The 19,146-nt window shown below is 48.3% G+C and overlaps 1 protein-coding gene across 1 annotated transcript in view; it reads left to right on the top strand.

Annotated features, from left to right (window-relative positions):
- Nucleotides 1-18,270, top strand: part of SLC25A48 (solute carrier family 25 member 48) — a 37,022-nt gene extending 18,752 nt beyond the window's left edge. The window contains exons 5-7 of the mRNA XM_021701981.1: nucleotides 8,258-8,515; nucleotides 10,914-11,047; nucleotides 18,148-18,270. Of these exons, the coding sequence (XP_021557656.1) occupies nucleotides 8,258-8,515; nucleotides 10,914-11,047; nucleotides 18,148-18,270 (515 nt within the window). The remainder of the gene's footprint in view (nucleotides 1-8,257; nucleotides 8,516-10,913; nucleotides 11,048-18,147) is intronic.
- Nucleotides 18,271-19,146: the final 876 nt, after the last annotated feature.

Genomic DNA, 19,146 nt, shown 5'->3' on the forward strand with positions numbered 1-19,146 from the left:
CCTCCACTGCCCCCGCAGGCAGAGTCCTGGGAAACTCTTGTCACCAAAGTAGGCAAAAGGGAATCAAGAGGGGAGAATGAATGGCTGAATTAGGAGGTGACACTAAGGACAGAGAGCAAGGGCTGGGGCAGGAAAAACCTTTTGTTTCTGGGCCGGGAGAGGAGAACAAAACAGACAGTTCAGAGAGAATGTTGAGGGCAAGAGGAAGGAGGTTGGGAGAGCCCTTATCACAAGGCCTGGCACTACCGTGTTCAAGATGACCTGAACAGAATGAAGGGGACAGAGTGTGGCCAGGATTTGAGGTCCTAATTTCTGAGCATGCCTAGGCAAGATAAATAGGGCTGGAATGGTAACATCAGAGAGGGCCACATGAGGGGTGGACCTGGCTGAACGAGATCATCAGCCACACACCAGAACACAAAGGCCGTCTGAGCCCAAGGATCTACATGATGACAAAATGGGGTGAAACCATTTCTCTGATTTTTCTGAATCTTCAGCAGTGTCTGGCTGGGAAGGTCGCCAACTGTGCCTCAGAGGCCCTGACCACATCAGTTTGTCTCTTTGGCAACACAGTTTTATTGCTACCATAAAGATATGTGGCTGCCAAGAAAAACACTCTTCTTTAGGCAGGTTGGCCTTGGGGAGGAGCAGACTTTTGATACAGCAGATTTTTCAAGATTTTCCCATTGCAGGACAAGAATAACTGATGCTAAGCTCCCTGAATGTTGCTCCATTTAACTCCTGAAGAAGAGAGTCTGTGTGGGGGGACAGGAGGAATCCTTGGAGCATGACAAGGGGCTGGAGACAAGCCAGGACCATACAGCCTGAACCTTCTTGTCAAGTAGGCTGTGGGCTGCCAGTAGGAAGTGAGGGCTGGAGCCATAGCAGCCCAAAAGTGAAGGGAGGAAATTTGTGAAGAGGCCAGGCATTGAGCCATGTAGTTCAAGAGGAGTCCCTGAATTCTGGATGGTTTGGCTGAGTCTTTCCCAAACTGTGGTCCCACACAGCTAGCAGAAATGAATGACGGTGCATACAGTGTAACACACCATTGTGAGGTTACGTACGTGGGTGACACATTCATTTGGTCTTTCAATCAACTGATGAGGGCAGGTATTGTCCTGATTTGGGGACTCAGCACTAGTATTGGTAATTGTTGGCCCTGTGTGGGCATCCACAGCCTTCCACAGTAGGCTTGGCTGCAGGCAGTTTTAGCACTTCCGGAATCTGGAGTCATATCAGGATAGGGATAATAAAAATAGGAATGACTGTTTGCCTCAAGTAAAGTACATTTGCCAACATTGTCACTCAATTTTCACAAAAGCCAAAAGAGGTGGCAGGCTATTTATTCTTCCCCTTTTGTAAGTGGTGGAGGAAACCGAGGGCCAGCGTGGTGGAGTCTCTTGTACCAGGTTGAACAGTAAATAGCAAATGAGCAGCAAAGCGAACCCCAGCTGCTTCTAATCCAGGGCTCTTTCTGCTAAACCATTTGCCTATGATGATTCCTTCAGATCATAAGGAAACTGCTGGATTCTTTGGAAATAGGAACTGGGCAAGAGCTTCCTGGTTGGTAATTTTCTGAGGAAGCTCCACTTAGAGGGAACTGAGAGCCGTTTGACCAGCCTGCTCAAACCCAAATCACAGAGCTTCCGTGGCATTTTGGAATAGCGCGGTAGCTGGGACCATGATTTAGGAGTTGCTTTTAGGATCTGCAGCCTCTGGCATAAGGACCAGATAGGACCAAGCCTGGAAGAATGCCAGGCATGGGAGGGAACCTTTGGGAGGCCCAAGTCCTGCGAGCTGCCCAGTCAGATGCTCAAGTATTTATTGAATGGATGTTGAGGCACATACGGGACATGGTGTCAGGCGCAGGGTCCCAGTACTCTGGGAAAAGCCACAGTGTGTTACTCATGTCATCAGGAAACTCACTGCATGGGTTAGGGTAAAACAACATGCTCAGAAAACAATAGCATCCAGAACAGACCTTATAAAAGGGGTAGAGCCTCTGGCATGGGCTGGTGGGGGGGGGCGGTCCCATGTTTTCCTAAGAAAACCTTTTAAATACATTAAATGGGGTCCAACCCATATAATAGCAGCTGTACATTAAGTGTCTGTGGATTAAGAAACCTCATACGGTAAGAAGTTACTATAGATAATTAGTATATTTAAGTAAATTTTTGTTGTGTTCCCCACAATAGCACCTACACGTAGGAGAAAAATGGTCACACGTGTATGTGAGTTACTTTAGGAGTCCTGTGAATCTGTAATGCCTACCAGTTTGTGGGTCCCTTGAAATAAGTCCATGCTCCCAACTTCGATTTGAGAGCCCACTGGACTAGAAGTATTTGAGCACAGAAAACATGGTAACCCTGCACATCACTGACTGGGGACCTGCAAGACCTCATCTGTGGATGGCTTAGTTATTAAGGATTTTCTGTAGAAAGTGACCTATTGAGAAGTAATGCTGTGTTTTCATTCCACGTCTGACTATACATACACAGGAGAAGTCTCATGGCACTTTCCCTTCTAAAAAGTGGCCAGGCCTTTGTGTTTCTGAGGGCCGGCCCCCTCTCAGTGCAGTGGATCAGTGACCAGCCATTGTGTTTCGGCTGACTTTCCTGTTTCCACAGTTATGGCCCATTGAAGAAATTGAACAGCAATATCTGAGAAAGGAAAGAGATGAGACTTCTCCATGCTTGTATCTGGGAAGGGCCCAGCAGTATGCTGTGGCTATACCCCTGGCTTCTGAGAGGCAAATCTGTGGGGACCCAGCCTGCATCTAGGCTGGTTCAGCCCCTCTGAAGTGGAAGAACTCCTAAGACGTGGCTGTGTGGGTACCTGTTAGGATTGGCCAAACCTGGAAACTCCTACGCCCTGCAGAGGCACCTGCCTCCAGAGGGACCTCCTGGTCCAGGCAGGGGCCAGTGAGCAAGATACCTTCCCCTGGTGCAGAGCAGTGAAGTCAAACAGCCACACCATGTAGTCTAAGGAATGATGGTCCCCAGCTCCTGTGCCTCCTGCCTCCCAGCAGCACGGACCAGGTAGGCCAGCTGGTCGAGGTGAGGGAGCTTGGAGGAGGGGGGTTTTTTAGAACTGTGTAGGCTCTCCTCTGCTCCTGGATGAAGATTAGGAGCTGGGTAGGGGCCAATTTCATTGACTCTGAGCATCCTGCCTGTCTTGATATAGGGGGCTTGAATTGGTCCTAGCTGAATTTGGAAAAACAAATAAAACCACATGCATCTTGAGTGTTTCAGGTTTTTAATCCATACGTATCATAGGAAAAGGTATAAGGTCTTCATTTAGAGTACAGAAAAAAGTGTCAATAGCAAAGCCTCATGATGAAAAATGATCAAAATTTGATTCATAATTTAATCCTCATTTTAGAACAAAAAATTCTAATTAGAGAAACTAAATTCATTTTGTGCCCTATATGATATGGGGCCTATATGAATATGCCCTATATGAATCCCTTTACATGCACGTGTATACTTCCAAGCCAAGCCCTGAAGGTTCAGGAACAACAGGCTGAGAGCTGGTGGTTCAGTGTGAGCAGACTACTCACCCAGCACCTCACCACCTTCCTTGGGTTCCTTGCACAAACAACATGCAGATCCATGGATTTCAGTTGGATGGGAGTTGTGCCTATTTCCAAAAGCTGCTTGCCGGCAACCTCCCAAGTCCATTTTTAAAGGTCACCAAAGTTTGTTTTAAACAGCTAGAGTTACCAAGAACTCTGATTCAGCCCTTCTCTAAGTGGAGCTGCCAAGCCACGCCTCCCCAGGCCCTGTCTCCCATACCCCGCCTCCTCCCACCCCACGTTTCCCAAGCCGTACCTCCCTGGGTCACGCCTCCTAAGCCGTGCCTCCCCCGGGCCACGCCTCTCAAGCCACGCCTCCCCAGGCCCTGTTTCCCAAGCCATGTTCCCCGGGCCACGCCTCCTAAGCTGAGCCTCTCAGGCCACGCCTCCCCTCTCCCTCCAGCCCCAGCTCTCTGGGCCACGCCTCCTGGGCTACGCCTTCCAAACCGCACCTCCCGCCTCCGGGGCCCAGCCTCGGAGCATCTCTTGGTTGGAGCAACTGATAAGAGTTGCCGCTGTTTTCTGCTTTGTGGTCCCATTTGAATCGCCCGGGGCCACTGTTGCTAATGCAGATGGGCCCGTAACAACCATCGACCAGTTGAAAGATTTGCTTCTCATTGAGTGACACATCATTGATGTCACAGAGTTCTTATACCTTGAAAGGCAAGCAGGAGAGGGTAGGTAGGCTTGGAATCTTCACTGTGTCTTAGTGGGCTGTGACCAAAACAGGTTGCTTCAAGAATAAGACGTCATTTTCTCGGTAGGGTGTGGTGACCCAGGTGCGTGCAGTTGTCAGAACTCTTCAACTGTACACGTACAAGCTACACCTCTTATTGAATGTAAATTATATCTAAATTAAAAAGAAAACTAATAAAAACTAGGATAGGAGGCCAGAGAAGAAGACCAGGGGCTCCTGAGAGTCATTAGTCCTCATGGGAGGAGAGGTGAGAACAGGGAGGAAGTCTGGCCAAGAATGCATCATCTCAATGTGATAACAAGGAAACATCAAACAAACCCCAAATGAGAAAGGTTTTATTCATAAGGAGGGAGGCAGCATACTCATTAAAAAATGTTGGTGTCATTAAAAACAAACAAAAAAGCTGTAGAAATGCTCTAGATTAAAGGAAGTTGGGGCACCTGGCTGGCTCAGTCGTTGGAGTGTGTGACTCTTGATCTTGGGGTGGTGAGTTCTAGCGCCACATCGGGTATAGAGCTTACTAAAAACAAAAATAAATAAAGGAAGCTGAAGAACTGTGACAACTAAATGCAGAAACTGGCTAGACTAGATTCTGCACTCCTGAGGGGAGGAATGCCATACAGGTCAGTATGAGATCAAGTGATAATTTGAGTATAGACAGTACATTAGGTAAAGTTATTGTTAATGTAGATTATGAAACTGATAACTACTCTGACAGGTAAGGCAATATCCCTATTCTTAGGCAACACTTACTGAAGCAAGGCAACACTTACTGAAGCATTTAGGAGTAAAGGACCATTTGGTATCTAATCCTGAAATGGTTCAGAGAATGATAATATGTATGTACATGTGAAAAAAATATGCATGTGTGTACAGAAGAATTTTCTTATTGCTTACCTTGGGAAAAAAGGTTAAAAAAAAACAAAAGCACAAGTTTGGGTCTTGTTGACATGGCCAGTTCAAAGTTTGTCAAATATTTTTCCAACATTGGCACCTCCAAACAAGGAAGATTTTTATCAGATACTTTCCTATCAGTAACTCCTGAAAGCTACATCATACCCATAGCTGATTCATGAAACCCTTGATTCCGGGTCAGGTCACTGTTACCTGGAGATGAACATAGCCCAGGCAAAGTTTATGCATTCGGACAGGGGCATCTGTTCAGTGAGAAGGGAGGGGAGAGAGAGAGAGAGTGCACACAAACCATAAAGCAAATGAGGTAAAATGTTAACAATAGGTGAATCTGGGGAAAGGATATATAAAGGTGTTGTTTGTATAATTTCTCTTTCTTGCCCTTTTTTTTGCAAATCGGAAATTATTTCCAAATAAGTGTGTATGTGTGTGCGTGCTTTAACACTGGGGATGAGGGAGCTAGAAGGAGTTCCAGGGGCTTTGTGTCCAGAAGGAACTGGCTGCCAGTTAGATTCATGTCAGTATTCCGGAGGATGCCAGTCCCCATGACAATTATATTGCTCTAACAGCCATAAATGGATAATTCTCAAGCAATAAAAACTAGATTGCTTATGTAACAAACCTGGTAGAATATGAGAGAAGTTCCTTATTGGTTATCCTGGGAAGAAAAGGAAAAAAAAAAAAAAAAGTACAGGTTTTTTGTTGACAGGGCATCTTGAAGATTGGGCAAGTATTTTTTTCAACATCTATACCTCTACCCAAGCAGAATATTATCAGGACACTCTCCTTCAATCAGTAACTTCTGAGAGCTACATCATACCTGTAGTTGATTCATGAAAACCTTGACTCCTGGGTCAGGTCACTGTTATCTGGACATGAGCATGACCCAGGTAAAGTTCAGATGCTGACACAATTATATCTATTCTGTCTCATCCCAGAATTTCCCAGGGTGACCCTGGCAGCATCATAGTGGATTTGGGAAAGGAAGGGGTGTGCAGTGCTATCTCAGTGGGCTTTCAAAGACCATAGGGTCTGATCTTGCTCCGAGCTTAGAGGGCCCTTTGCCCGCAGAAGTGGCCACCGCCCTTACTCCCTTCCTGGGGGATCTGCTGTGGAAGTGAATGGGACTCAGCCTCCTGCCCACACTGTAGTTGGCTGAATGCACATGGCCGTGATTAGTCTCTTCCCCTTACACAAAAAGAAAATACAGGATTCATTGGTTCAAGCACACTTCCCCAGGCAAATAGAAAGCTCCCCTTCTATCTCACCTCCTTCTGGGATAAGCGAAAGGACAGGTTGCACTTGACTCTCAAACCTTCAGTTTGGACTATGGAATCATGAAGCTGAATCTTTGCTCCTAACCTTTCATCTTAAGGATGGGACTATTTGGGGAACTTGGAAATTCAGCTGTTCGGTAATGAAAGTTACTGCCTCTTTGTCAGCAAAGTGCAAAACCAAAGTGAGATGCCACATACAGGGCATGAAACCCAGGTGGTAAAATAGGTGTGTGTCACAGGCAAGCTTCGTTCTATTTCTTTCCTCGTCATATCACGTTAGTTCTTTAGGAACGGAATGTTGAGAATAAGAGCCCACTATATTTGCACTGGGACTGGGAGGCCTCTCTAGTCATGAGTCAGAGCTGAGCTAAAGGGTCTGTAGCAGGGGAGATGAGCATCAGAGAAGCAGACAGGGGAGCCTGGAGGAAGGATTAAAAGGAAGAGACAGGGCCATTGCTTGCTGGCCAAGGCTGGAGGGACAGAACAGATGGCTCTCCAGCCCATGTATCCTCCTGATTCATGCTGGTCACCTCAGTCTCAGTGATAACCTGTGGATAACTTATTCTCCCCCTACAGCATTTCCAGTACCATGCGGAGCAATCTGTAGGTATTATTTTATGTATACTCACCTGTTCTCTTCTTTTTCCTTTAAAATTTTTTCAGCTTTATTAAGATATGATTGACATATAAGTTTAAGGTATACAATTTGATTATTTAATATGCATGTGTATTGTGAAGTGGTTACCAAGGTAAGGTTAGTTAACACATTTGTCATAGCCTATAGTTACTGTGTGTGTGTGTGTGTGTGTAGAGAACTTTTAAGATCTACTTTCTTTCTTTTTTTTAAGATTTTGTTTATTTATTTGACAGATAGACAGCGAGAGGGAACACAAACAGGGAGAGTGGGAGAAACAGGCTTCCCGCCAAGCAGGGAGCCCGATGTGGGGCTCGATCCCAGGACCCTGGGATCGTGACCTGAGCCGAAGGCAGACGCTGAACGACTGAGCCACCCAGGCGCCCCTAAAATCTACTTTCTTAGCAACTTTGTGTACAATAAATTGTTGGCCTGTTCTCTTATTTTTTTTTAATAATTTTTTTAAGGATTTTTATTTATTTATTGAGAGAGAGAATGATAGAGAGAGAGCATGAGAGGGAGGAGGGTCAGAGGGAGAAGCAGGTGGGAACCCGATGCAGGACTCGATCCCAGGACTCCAGGATCATGACCCGAGCCGAAGGCAGTCGCTTAACCAACTGAGCCACCCAGGCGCCCAAGTTAAGGGACCAAAGGCCGAAAAAGGTGGCCTACCGAGGTCAAAGAGTTTTTAAGTAGAGGGTTCTAGATTTGGAACCAGAGCAGTCGAGGTCCAAACCTCATATGCTTTTTTACCACACTGTGCACAAGTACCCACACATACACACAGACACGGAGTACGTTGAATTTGCAACCTCTGCTTCAGGAAAGAGTTGAGTACAGCTTGCTCATCTTTGATCTTGGACATCGGCAGTCGGTGCTGCTCACAAAGACATAGTGATGGTTGACCAGAAACCATTCAGGCACCTGGTGCTTTCTCCCGGCACACCTTGTCTCCAGTCTGGCTGCACAGCTGGCTGCATGTGTTGGCCTTCCTCTTGGGACTTGAGAATCTTGGTGTGAGCTGCTACGGTCAGCAGTTCTGGTAAAAACCAGCAGGCCATGTGAGTGGAAGTTGTCAGTGGGCCGGGCTGGCTCCAGTGCTGGAGATTGGCCTGTCTTTTGTCCCCTGTGTCCCTTGCCATTTCTCCCCCCTGTCTTTGCAGGCAACCTTGGTTTGAAACCCAGGGCCGTGGCTCTTGGGGTGCAGCCAGTCTACCAGGGAGCTGTGCATTGCATCGCAACCATCGTGCGGACTGAGGGCCTGGCAGGGATGTACCGAGGTGTTGGCGCCATGCTGCTGAGGGATGTCCCGGGCTACTGTCTCTACTTCATCCCCTATGTGTTCCTGAACGACTGGATCACACCCGAGGCCTGCGCAGGCCCCAGCCCCTGGGCCGTGTGGCTGGCTGGCGGCCTGGCAGGTAAGGACAGCCATACTGACCCCTGTCCCTGGGCTGATGCCTGTAGTGGGATGCCTGGGGAGCCCATCATACCCTTGTCAGCCCAGGGAAGGGCACGATTCATCCAGTCACTCGTCCAGCAGTTCTGTGTTCAGCACCCACTATGTGCCAGACCTGGCCAGACACAGGAAAGCCTGGGTATGGGGAATGGTCTCCCTCTTTTTTGCCTCTCCTTCCCTCTGGACCTGTGGGAGTGGCAAGTCCCTCTTCAGGGTCGTTGGACTTTCAGTCAGAAGATGTATTCTGACCATTTCTTTTGTGTCAGGTATTACTGAGCTTTGAAGAGGAAATCTGTTATTGGGGTTCACCTTTTTTTGAATGTTGACACAGCAAGCCTTTTGAATGTGAGAATTTCATTAACTCTGTAAGGGAGGAGTCAGTCTCCCCATTTTTCAGATGAGAAAACCGGGGTTCAGAGGGATTAAGTGACCGACCCAAGGGCACACAGCTAATGAAGACAGTATAGCAGGGACTCGCCAGTCAGCAAGATCCCAATTCAAATCCTCATCTACTCATTCGGTGACCATGGACTGGTTACCTACTCTCCCTACTCAGAAATCGCACAGCATCCCCACTTCATTTAGGGTAAAAAATCCGTGTTCTTACAGTGGATTTCAGTCCCTTTATGAACCAGCTGCCTGTTACCCTTCTGCACTCCTTTTCTGCTCCCCTCCCTTTGCTTGTTCTGCTCCAGCCACACAGGTCTCCTTGCTGCACCCTGATCATGCCTGGCTTCTCCCCACCACGGGGCCTTTGTACTTGCTATGCCTGCTGCCTGGATTTAGCAATATGTAGGTCACCAGGGACTGTGACAGGACCCATTTTGGCAAAGAGAAGGGTGTGAACACCCAACTGAAGCGGGATCAGGAGAGAATGGGATGGAAGAAATTGGACAGTCCAAGGACACATGGCATGTCTGGGGTTTGGCTGGGCTGTGATGGGGAAGAGAGGTATGCAGCTGTAGCCAGAGTGGGGTAGGGAAGTCAAGAGAGCGTTGCTTTTTAAGAAGGCTGATAACATGGCATGTGTGATGTTGATGGGAAAGATCTTCTGGAGAGAAGAAAATGATCATTCCTCCTCCACTTCCTCCCCCCCCACCCCCATCATCATTAGCTAGGCTCGAAACTCCACAAGCATATAACGAAGCCCTTGTCTTAGCCACCAAACACCAATGTCCGCCCTCTGCCCCCATGCATCTGAGGCCTGGCCTGTGCCAGATCCTAGTAAGTGATTAGTAAGCACTTGCTGGCCGAGAAGACACACGAGGCCCCATTCGTTCTTGATTCTGGTGAGAGCAGGTTTGAGTGGCCTGGTAGGCAGACCACGTTTTATAAAACCCTGGCCCGTGGGCTGAGGAACAGGCGAGTATGCCAGGGCAGCACCTGGACAGTCTCCAGGGGAAGCAGCCCCATTATCCCGGCAGGGGGCAAGAGGGAAGGGAGGTGCAGAGGATTCCCAGAGGATCATGGGCAGGAGGCCACGGGGGCTGGAGGCTGGGATGGGCAGAGGGTCCAGGACAGACTAAGGCCTCATTTGGGAGTCTCTGGGCAGCAATCAGTAAACCTTGCAAACCAGCTGCCTTGGACTTTGGCCTCAGTTTGTTTTTCTCTTCCTGTCTAAGGATGTGCCAATTTTAGTGTTTCTACAGTAACCTGGCATTGTTTTCTGAGAGTCCTTTAAAGTCATCAAAGCGCTCAAACTAGGGCACCTGAGCTTCTCCAGTGAAGATGACCTAGTGTTACATTGTCCCAAGGCTTCAATTTCAGATGTCTGGAAAAGGGGCAAGATTTGTAAAGACCTTCCTGCTCTTTTCAGGCCTTAGTTGGCCCTCCGTTGGCGAGTAGCCTGTCTGCAAGTGTTCGCTTAGCGTCTCTGTATTCAGAGTCCCTTCTGTCTCTGGGGAGCTGCAAGCCTTCTGCCCCAGCCTTCACTCTGGGCTCTCGCCCCTGGTGCCCCGGAGAGGCACTGTGAAGTATTGGTGGGGCCTGTTCCTGTGTCTCCAGTAAAAGCTGCTAATAAAGGTGTCCACTGACAAAGCGCTGGCTGTGGGCCTGTCACTGTGCTAAATGCTTCATGTGCATCCATTTATTTGGCCTAACGGGAACCCCATGAAGGTAGGTACTGTTGCCCCATTTTACAGATGGCAGACCCAAGGCCTAGAGGAGGAGACTTCTACAAAGTTCCACAGTGAGTGGTGAGGGAAGTCCAGGGATGGCCTTCACAGGTCCTGCCTGAGCTCTGCCCGCTTCCCCCAGCAGCTTGTTAAGCCTGTCAGTGGTAGAGAGGGGCAGGGAGCCACGTCCCCTCCAGACCCCAACCAGCCAGTCCCTGACACCTGTTTGTCTCTCTCTCTTTACAGGAGCAATTTCTTGGGGGACAGCGACTCCTATGGATGTCGTGAAAAGTCGACTCCAAGCTGACGGGGTTTATTTAAACAAATACAAAGGCATCCTGGATTGTATCTCCCAGAGTTACCGGAAGGAAGGTCTTAAAGTAAGCCCCACCGCAGTGATGTGGGGTCGGTGTCAGTCCCTGGAAGGTGGGCCAGACATTTGGGGGGATGTGAGATTACAGAGGGGAATCAGGAAACCGAAGTACTAGAGGTTACCATGTCAAGCCCTACTTCGATCCTTGTCTCGTTTAGTCCATGCCCCAGGCTGGTGGAGGAGACAGGCTCAGAGAGGACTGGTAACCTACCTGAGGTCACACAGCTGGTGCATGGCAGAGCTAGGACCTGGGCCCGCATCTGTGTGTCACCAAAGCTTACCTTCTCATCAGGAAAGGCTGGGGGCACAGCGTCCTCACTCACTGCTCAGTGCCTCGCCCTCCTCCAAGTAGGGGGTCCCAGAGCCACGTCAGTCCATCGCATCTCACAACATCCAGTCCCCCGCTCTGTCTTCTGTTCCCTCACCCCACTCGAGTCCACACCCCGTCACCTCTGGTTTTGGCTATGAGGCAGCCTGCAACCTGGCCTTGTCTATCTTCTCTTTCCTCCTCCCTGCACCCAAAGGGCTCGTCTAAATCCAAGCCCCTTCCTGTCTCTGAACTGTCCTAGGATGACGAACAGCATTCCAAGTTTGGCATCCAAGGCTATAAACAAAATCATCCCTGTCTGTGTTGCCTCCCGTGACACCCCCTAGTACCCTTCAGAGAAACCATCATGCATGTTCTGCCTCCTGTGGGCCCCCAGCTTTCGTGGCTTGCCCCTTCAAGTCAGCAGACTTGAGTTAAAGCCAGCCTGGCTACTCATGAGCTGGGTGGGGGAAATCCAGGCAAGTTGTTTCCCCTCTGGGCCTCAGTTTCTCCAAGGATAATCATCCTCACCATGAACAACAGGGATATTTGTTAGTGGGATTAAATTAGGCATATAAAAAGTGCTTAGCTTCATGCATAACACACAGAGTATATTTACAAAGAGCTGCTTGTCATTGGCTTTAGTATTAGTATTAGTAGTTTTACTAGTGTCAGTCTTACTGCTGAACACTGGACCTTTCCTCACATGGCTGCCTCATCCCCCGCCCTCCCTGCTCCAGTGCATCCAAACTCACACACAAACTCTCTCTCTCTCTCTCTCTCTCTCTCTCTCTCTCACACACACACACACACACACACACACACACACACACACGTATATACTGGCCAAGTCCTTGTTCTCCAAATGCTCTCAGACTGCAGCTGAGAGGGGCTGGAGCCAGTTCATAGGCTCTCTGCCTAGTACCTGATACACAGGTGGGCAGGCCTTTTGGGTCCCTTAGCATGTGGTGCTGGATCCCACAACTCCCACAGAGGCACCTGTATGGGTGGATGGATGCCCAACTTTTGTTGTTGAGGTGGGGACAAGATAGGGACATTTTGTACTTCCACGATGCTGATGTCACTCTCTTCGTGTCTTAGCCTTTATTGAGATTTTTATTTCTTCATACAGATTCAAGTGCTGTTTCATTTCACCCTCCGGAGCTCCTTTGAACATTTCTTGCAGGGTAGATCAAGTGGCAGTGAACTCCCTCAGCTTTTGTTTATCTGGGAACGTCTTCATTTCTCCCTCAGTCTTGAAGGATAGTTTTCCTGGATACGGGATTCTTGACTGACAGTTTTTTCTTTAACACTTTGAATACGTTGGCCTATTGACTTCTGGTCTCTAAAGTGTCTGATAAGTAATCTGCTGTTAGACTTACTGAGGATCCTTTGTATGTAATGTGTTCCTTCTATGTTGCTGCTTTCAAAAGTTTGATTGTAATGTGTCTTGGTGTGGGTCTTTTTGAGTTTATTTTACTTGGAGTCATTAAGCTTCTTTGATGTTTATAGTCAGGTCTTTCACCAAATTTAGGAAGTTTTTGACCATTATTACTCCAAATATTCTCTGCCCCATCTCTCTTCTCCTTTGGGACTCCCACAATGCATATATTGATTTGCTTGTTAGTTTCCCACAGATCCCTTAGGCTTGTTTCTTTTTCTCAACCACAATAATTTCCATTGTCTTATTCTTTTTTTTTTTTTTTTAAGATTTTATTTATTTACTTGACGGAGAGAGCGAGAGCAGGAACACAAGCAGGGGGAGTGGGAGAGGGAGAAGCAGGCTTCCCGCCGAGCAGGGAGCCTGATGCGGGGCTCGATCCCAGGACCCTGGGATCATGACCCGAGCCGAAGGCAGACGCTTAACGACTGAGCCACCCAGGCACACTCCATTGTCTTATTCTTAAGTTTGCTCTTTTTTTTTTTTTTTCTGCCTGTTCAAATATACCTTTGAATTCTTGTAGTGAATATTTCACTCGAGTTATTGTACTTTTCAGCGGCAGAATTTTTGTTTGGTTTCTTTTTGGATTTTCTATTTCATATTCATGTTTTCATTTTGTTCATGTATCATTTTCTTGACTTTCTCCATATCTTCCTTTAGTTCTTCAAACATCTTTAAGACAGTTCTAATGTCTTTGTTAGGTAGATCTGCTATCAGGTCTTTTTCAGGGATAGTTTCTTTTGATTTATTTTTTCTTTGAATGGACCATACTTTCTTGTTTCTTTTTATGCTTTGTTATTTTTTATTGAAAATTAGACTTTTAAATTGAATTATGTGGTAACTCTGGAAATCAGATTTCTCCCCTCCTTCCCCAGTGTCTAGTGTCTTTTGTTACTGTTTATTGCTTCACTTTTTTGATTGTTGTAGGCTGTCTCTATGCCGAAGATCAGCCTGAAGTGTAAACTTAAGGTCTTCTCAGGTCTTTTCTGAGCCTTTCTCTGCACATGCATGGTTACTTTCCAACTTTCCCCATACATGCAGTTGCTTTTGAATGTCCTAGTCTTTAACGTCTAGCTCCCAAGACGGGAAAAAGAGAAAAAGAGAAAAATGAAGGGGGAAAGGGGCATTGGCCAGAGGAGGAAGGACTTGCATCAGTGGGGTAGAGGAAGAAGCAGAGCCTAACTTCCTCTTTGCACCTCTGTGATCAGAAACAGCAATCAGTGATCAAAACACAGATCTCCAGTATTTGCAAGACAGGGTCCTCATTGCCAACTCTGGCTTCCACAAGCTGTGTGTGCAGGTTGCTCCCAGAGCGTCTGTGCACCTACCTGCCTGCCACAGGTCTGGGGGTGGAGGATGGGTAGCTCCTATTTTGCTAAGAGCTAAAATGGATTGAAATTAACCAGATTTACTGTCCAAACCTTCTCCTTGAAGTTGTAAGCATTCAATAAACCCCAGAATTCCAAAATAGTTACATCAGACAGATTCCATCAGCGCAGTTTTTATCTAGGTAAGGAAACAGATTGCTGGCATTTCCCATTCTGCCACATTTCTAGAATCCTCACCTCACTTGTCTTTTTTATTGTTTTAGCAGAAGCACTGTGATTCAACCAACAAGCACAGAGGGACACATAAGAAAGATTCAAAAAAGATGCTGTTTTATTTGAGATATTCTTGTCTACTATTAATTAAAATACTAATGTGTCAAGTTATTCAAATTAATGTCAAAATATTAATGTGTCCTAATTCTATAAAGTCTATAGAGGCTAAATATTTTGCTGATATTATTTCCTCCAAAAATTACTGTGCTCTGTTAAAAACAAAGTCCTGGAAGGCAACTGAAGTCAGAGGATTGATTTTTTAATCTCAGTAGCGTTGGTCCATAGTTTATATTCAGAGACAGGTTTTAAATAGCGGCAGCAGTATTCAGCTTGGATTAACCACTCACTGACTGAAAGTCATTTTTAATTTTTTTATTAGTTGGTTTTAAAAATAGATAATACATGAACATAGGAAGTTTCAAAAGATATAAGAGGATATACTGTCTAATTGTCCTTCCTTGGTCTTCAGTCTTCTCTCAAAGGTAATCACTGTTGTGAGTTTCTTATAACATATTCCAAAAATATTCACGGACTGTGCTGTATGTTTGTATATGTGTTTGCATGTAAACATAAATGATAGCATGAAGAAAACATCCCACATAGCCCTGGACAGCTGGCTTGTCTCATAGCCCTTCCCAGCAGCAGGAGGAATGGGTTTTCTGGGGGCCCAGTGGATGGCTCCTGTCCCAGCTGACTGTGCGGCCGGCTCTGTGGAGCATCATTCCCAAACAGTTTGTACTGTGGCTCATTGAGGCAGGGTAAGCCCACCTGTCCCCGCTGCACTATGGACGGAGAACTCAGTGGGAATGAAGACTTGGGAAAGAGTAGAATAATGGTGATGGTACCCAAGTTTGGCAGTTCCTTGTAACCCGCTTAATGATTACTGGGAAAGCAGCCTTTTTGATAAAGGGAATTAGAAGTCTAGGACTTTGGGGGCATCCCCGAATCCAAAAAGAAGTCCATTCTCTCCCTGCTGTGAGTCCGTTCTCTGCCTGCTGTGACATTCGTCATGGGCCACTTGGGCCATTGCGCACACTGGGAGGGTTACTGTCTGAGATGAGGAGGCCAGAGGAGGGACTTGGTATCCTTCAGCTGCATGGAGGTGGCTGTTGGGAGGGGGTTTGTGACAGCGGCTTGAGATTGAATGACAGTAAGGAGAGGTGGAGAGGAACATTTGTAGGAAGAGCCGTTTCCTGAGGCAGCAGAGTTGGTTGCCCTTTGGTTCTGCCATCTGGGGACTGGAGCCATCCCTCCACTTCCGGAATCCCCCACTACCACTAACACCAGCAGGACTCTTTCAGCTCAGAGACTGTTTCCTTTTCACAACAAGGAATTTGTTCATTCCATCCATCCATTCATCCATCCACTGATTCATTTAGTAAGACTTACAAAGGGCCCTCTGGGCCAAGAAAAGCATTAGATGCTGGGTGTTCTGAGGTGTAGATGTTGGGGATTCAGAGGTGTAGATGCTGAGGGTTCCAAGGTAAACCACACACAGCCCTGCTCTCACTGCCCTGAGGTTATTAATGGGGGTACAGACAAATGATGGGTGGGTAGAGACAGTGTGAGAAGTGCTGTGATGGCAGAGATCCTGAGTGCACAGAAGACAGTGAGTCACAGTCCAGCTTGGGGTGGCCCTGGGAAGACTGCTGGAGAGTGCAGCCAGGCCGGGGAACATTCCAGCCGATGGAATAGAAGAGACCCAGTGGTGGAAGAGAGCTGGCTCCCTGGAGGAACGACAGGTTGTTAACGTGCCCAGAATGTCAGGTGTAAGAGGCTGCCCAGAGAAAGTGCAGGGCCCGAGCAAAAGTGTCTTGGCAGGCCAGGGAAGGGTGTAGACTTCCCTGGGCAGTGGGGAGCCATCGAGGCTTCATGAGGAGAGACTAGGTCTGGTGGTTTTGTCTTCCAAAAGCTCAGGGTAAGAGCCAGCAGGTCTGCACTTTGCCATCTTTGGACCTCAAGCAGATCAGGCCAGGGCTGCTGGAGGGAGGTCATGTCTGTATGTCTGGAGTGTTCCATGGTTCTCGCAGGGCCCAGCACTGTGGGAGAGGCGGCCCACACTCCAAGCTGGGCCCTGCCTGGCGTGACCTCATAGAGCAGAGCCAAGCCCAGGCCCACAGGGGAGTGTTTATGGGCACCCAGTGTGGAATTTTCCTTTTGGAGCTTGGGCCAGTTCCTTGCTGTTATTCAGTCACTCTGGGTGAGCCTGGGGAATTCCAGAAAGGTTAGACATTAGATGTTACAAATGTCCTGCTTGCCCCTTGCCTGAGTCACTCCAGGGTTTGGCTGAACCTCTTGCTCCCCTCTGGGGTCCTTGTCCATCAGCTCCCTTCCCTGTAAGGGGTAAGGCTTCCCCCAAACCCACAGAGGCCATTCTCCCCCCACCACAACCAGGCTGTGTCTTGCAGGCTGCCATGGAGTTCTAAGGTGCAGGTGCCCCTCCTGAAGACCCCGTGACATCCTGGCCGACGACAGTGGCCTCTTCCTACCCTGACACCACAGTGCCTCACAACCAAGGAAACTGGGGAAATGTAAAAGGGCTGGATTTCTACTTCCTCAAAATTACACTACCGGTTCTCTTTATTACACTTAGTAAATATACAGGAGTCGGCAAACAGGTGTACGTCGTATTCCTGGCAGTTCTTGGGTCGCTTATGCTTGGGTAGGGTTTCCTTTAGATGTGTTGTCTTTTCCCAGGGAAGACATGTAAGGACAGGTCCCTCCTCCCCCAAAGCCCTGATCTGTTCTCATCACATTCTAGATTGTATTGTAATTATCCCCACATGGGGCTTATCTCCTCCAAGTAGGTTTTAAACTGGGCAAGGGCTGGAACCACATTACACTGACCAGTTTCTACCCAGCACTAGGCAGGACGACTCAGGGAGGAAGTGAAGCATCTTATCATATGCCCTAGTGATGGGAGGGATAGAAGCCAAATACAGGGTTCTCGTATGAATGGCTGAGTTAAGCAGCTCATTGATACAGGCCAGTCCCCTTGGCACTCATACTAATGACCGAAGGTTGAGTGTCACTCGGCGTAAGGATGGCTCCTGCTAACAATGAGGGTGATGGGACCGTCAGCAGTTCATGAACGCTGGCTGCATGGCAGGCCCGGTGTAAGAGCTTTGAAAGCATCATCTCGTTTCCTTCAGCAGTCATATCAGCTCAATAGTATTGTTACCCCATTTTGCAGTTGGGAAGTTGAGTTTCAGAGACTTTGCCACTTGCCCAAGTAACACAGCTATCGAATGCCAAAGCTGTGTCTCCACTTCATGCCTAAAAGTATGGCCTGAGTTCTTCCCCGCTCTGCCCCTTGGGGGACATCCTATGAAGCACCTGGTTGCTCTGTCCGCCATTGCAGAGTGAGTGCAGTGGAGAGCTCGGACTTCCAGGTTCCAGAGAATCTTGTGTGTGCATGCGTGTGCGTGCATGTGCATGCGTGTGCGTGTGGGTATGTACATGAGAAAGAGCCGCAATTAAGCAAGTGTATGTGGGTGTTCATGGTCAACAGTTTGCCCCCAGTATTTAGTGTATGTGCACCAGGCCTGGGAGGAAAAGCCCAGTCCCAGGGGATGTGGGTCGAGGCAGGGGCATGACTGCGGCATCCAGGGTGGTTTAGGCTTGCAAGGGTCCTTTGGGCTCTATAGAGTCCAGCCTGGGACAAGTGGCCAACATCCCCAGTCCGTCCTCTGCGCCTCCGTGGTGGCGCTGCAGAGGGTCTGGGTCAGTTCCTCTGATAACGCTGCCTCCTGTCACAGGTGTTTTTCAGAGGCATCACGGTGAACACTGTGCGCGGCTTCCCCATGAGCGCCGCCATGTTCCTTGGGTATGAGCTCTCGCTGCAGGCGCTCCGCGGGGACCACACCGTGACCAGCCCCTGAGCGTCAGGTCAGTGTGCTTCCTTCCCAGCCCGCTGCACCTCCCTGGGGCTTGACACCCTTTTCTTTGCCATGGACACGTCGTGACTTTCTGAAACGTCCCTGTCATTCATTTCCTATCTAATCTGTGTCACTTCTGGGGCGACAGTGGCCACCCTTCTGGTCATCAGAAGGCCCTTCTGAAATGCCCACCTGTGACTGGTGGTGAGCCGGGTACTCAGTAACTGAGATCGGCACAGAATATGCCTGTAGATAGTGAGCTCACTGATCTGTTTTCCCATCCAGCAGCTTCAACAGCCCTTGGAGAGAAGTGTATTTCACTTTACTCTACAAATTCAGTGGCTGAGGCCCAGAAATGAGGACTTAAAGCACACTGCCCACCCTCTGTTACAGGGCACCATCTCCCCACCTCCCTAGTGGACTCAGAGCATGAGTCTGAGGGCCATCAATGGGCTCTCAAAGCCCTGAAGGGACAGCCTTTGCCCTCGTTCCCTGCCTCCCATATCCTTTCTCTGTCCCTCTCTCATTGCAAAAGATCACTGCGGCCCCAGCGTTCTAAGAAAAGCAATCTGAGCAAGTGACTCCCTTAGTTAAATGCCCTCAGTGATTCCCCATTGCCCTTTAGGTAAAGCTTTAGTCATCAACCCCAACATCACCAGCATCCTGGAAATAACATTCTCGCTCTTGCCTCTGGATCTTTGCACATGCTGTCCCTGCCTGACACCATCTTTTAACCGCCCCCCCTCCTCCCCCCGCTTGTCCTTGGCTTCACCAACTTCTCTTTGTCATCCAGGCTTTAGTCTAGAAGTCTCTTCCTCCAGGAAGCCTGCCCTTATGCCTCAGCCAAGATGAGCTGTGCCTGCTGTAGGCTCTCCCCCA

This window comes from Neomonachus schauinslandi, chromosome 7 (assembly GCF_002201575.2).
Source record: "Neomonachus schauinslandi chromosome 7, ASM220157v2, whole genome shotgun sequence".
NCBI classification, from domain to species: domain Eukaryota; kingdom Metazoa; phylum Chordata; class Mammalia; order Carnivora; family Phocidae; genus Neomonachus; species Neomonachus schauinslandi.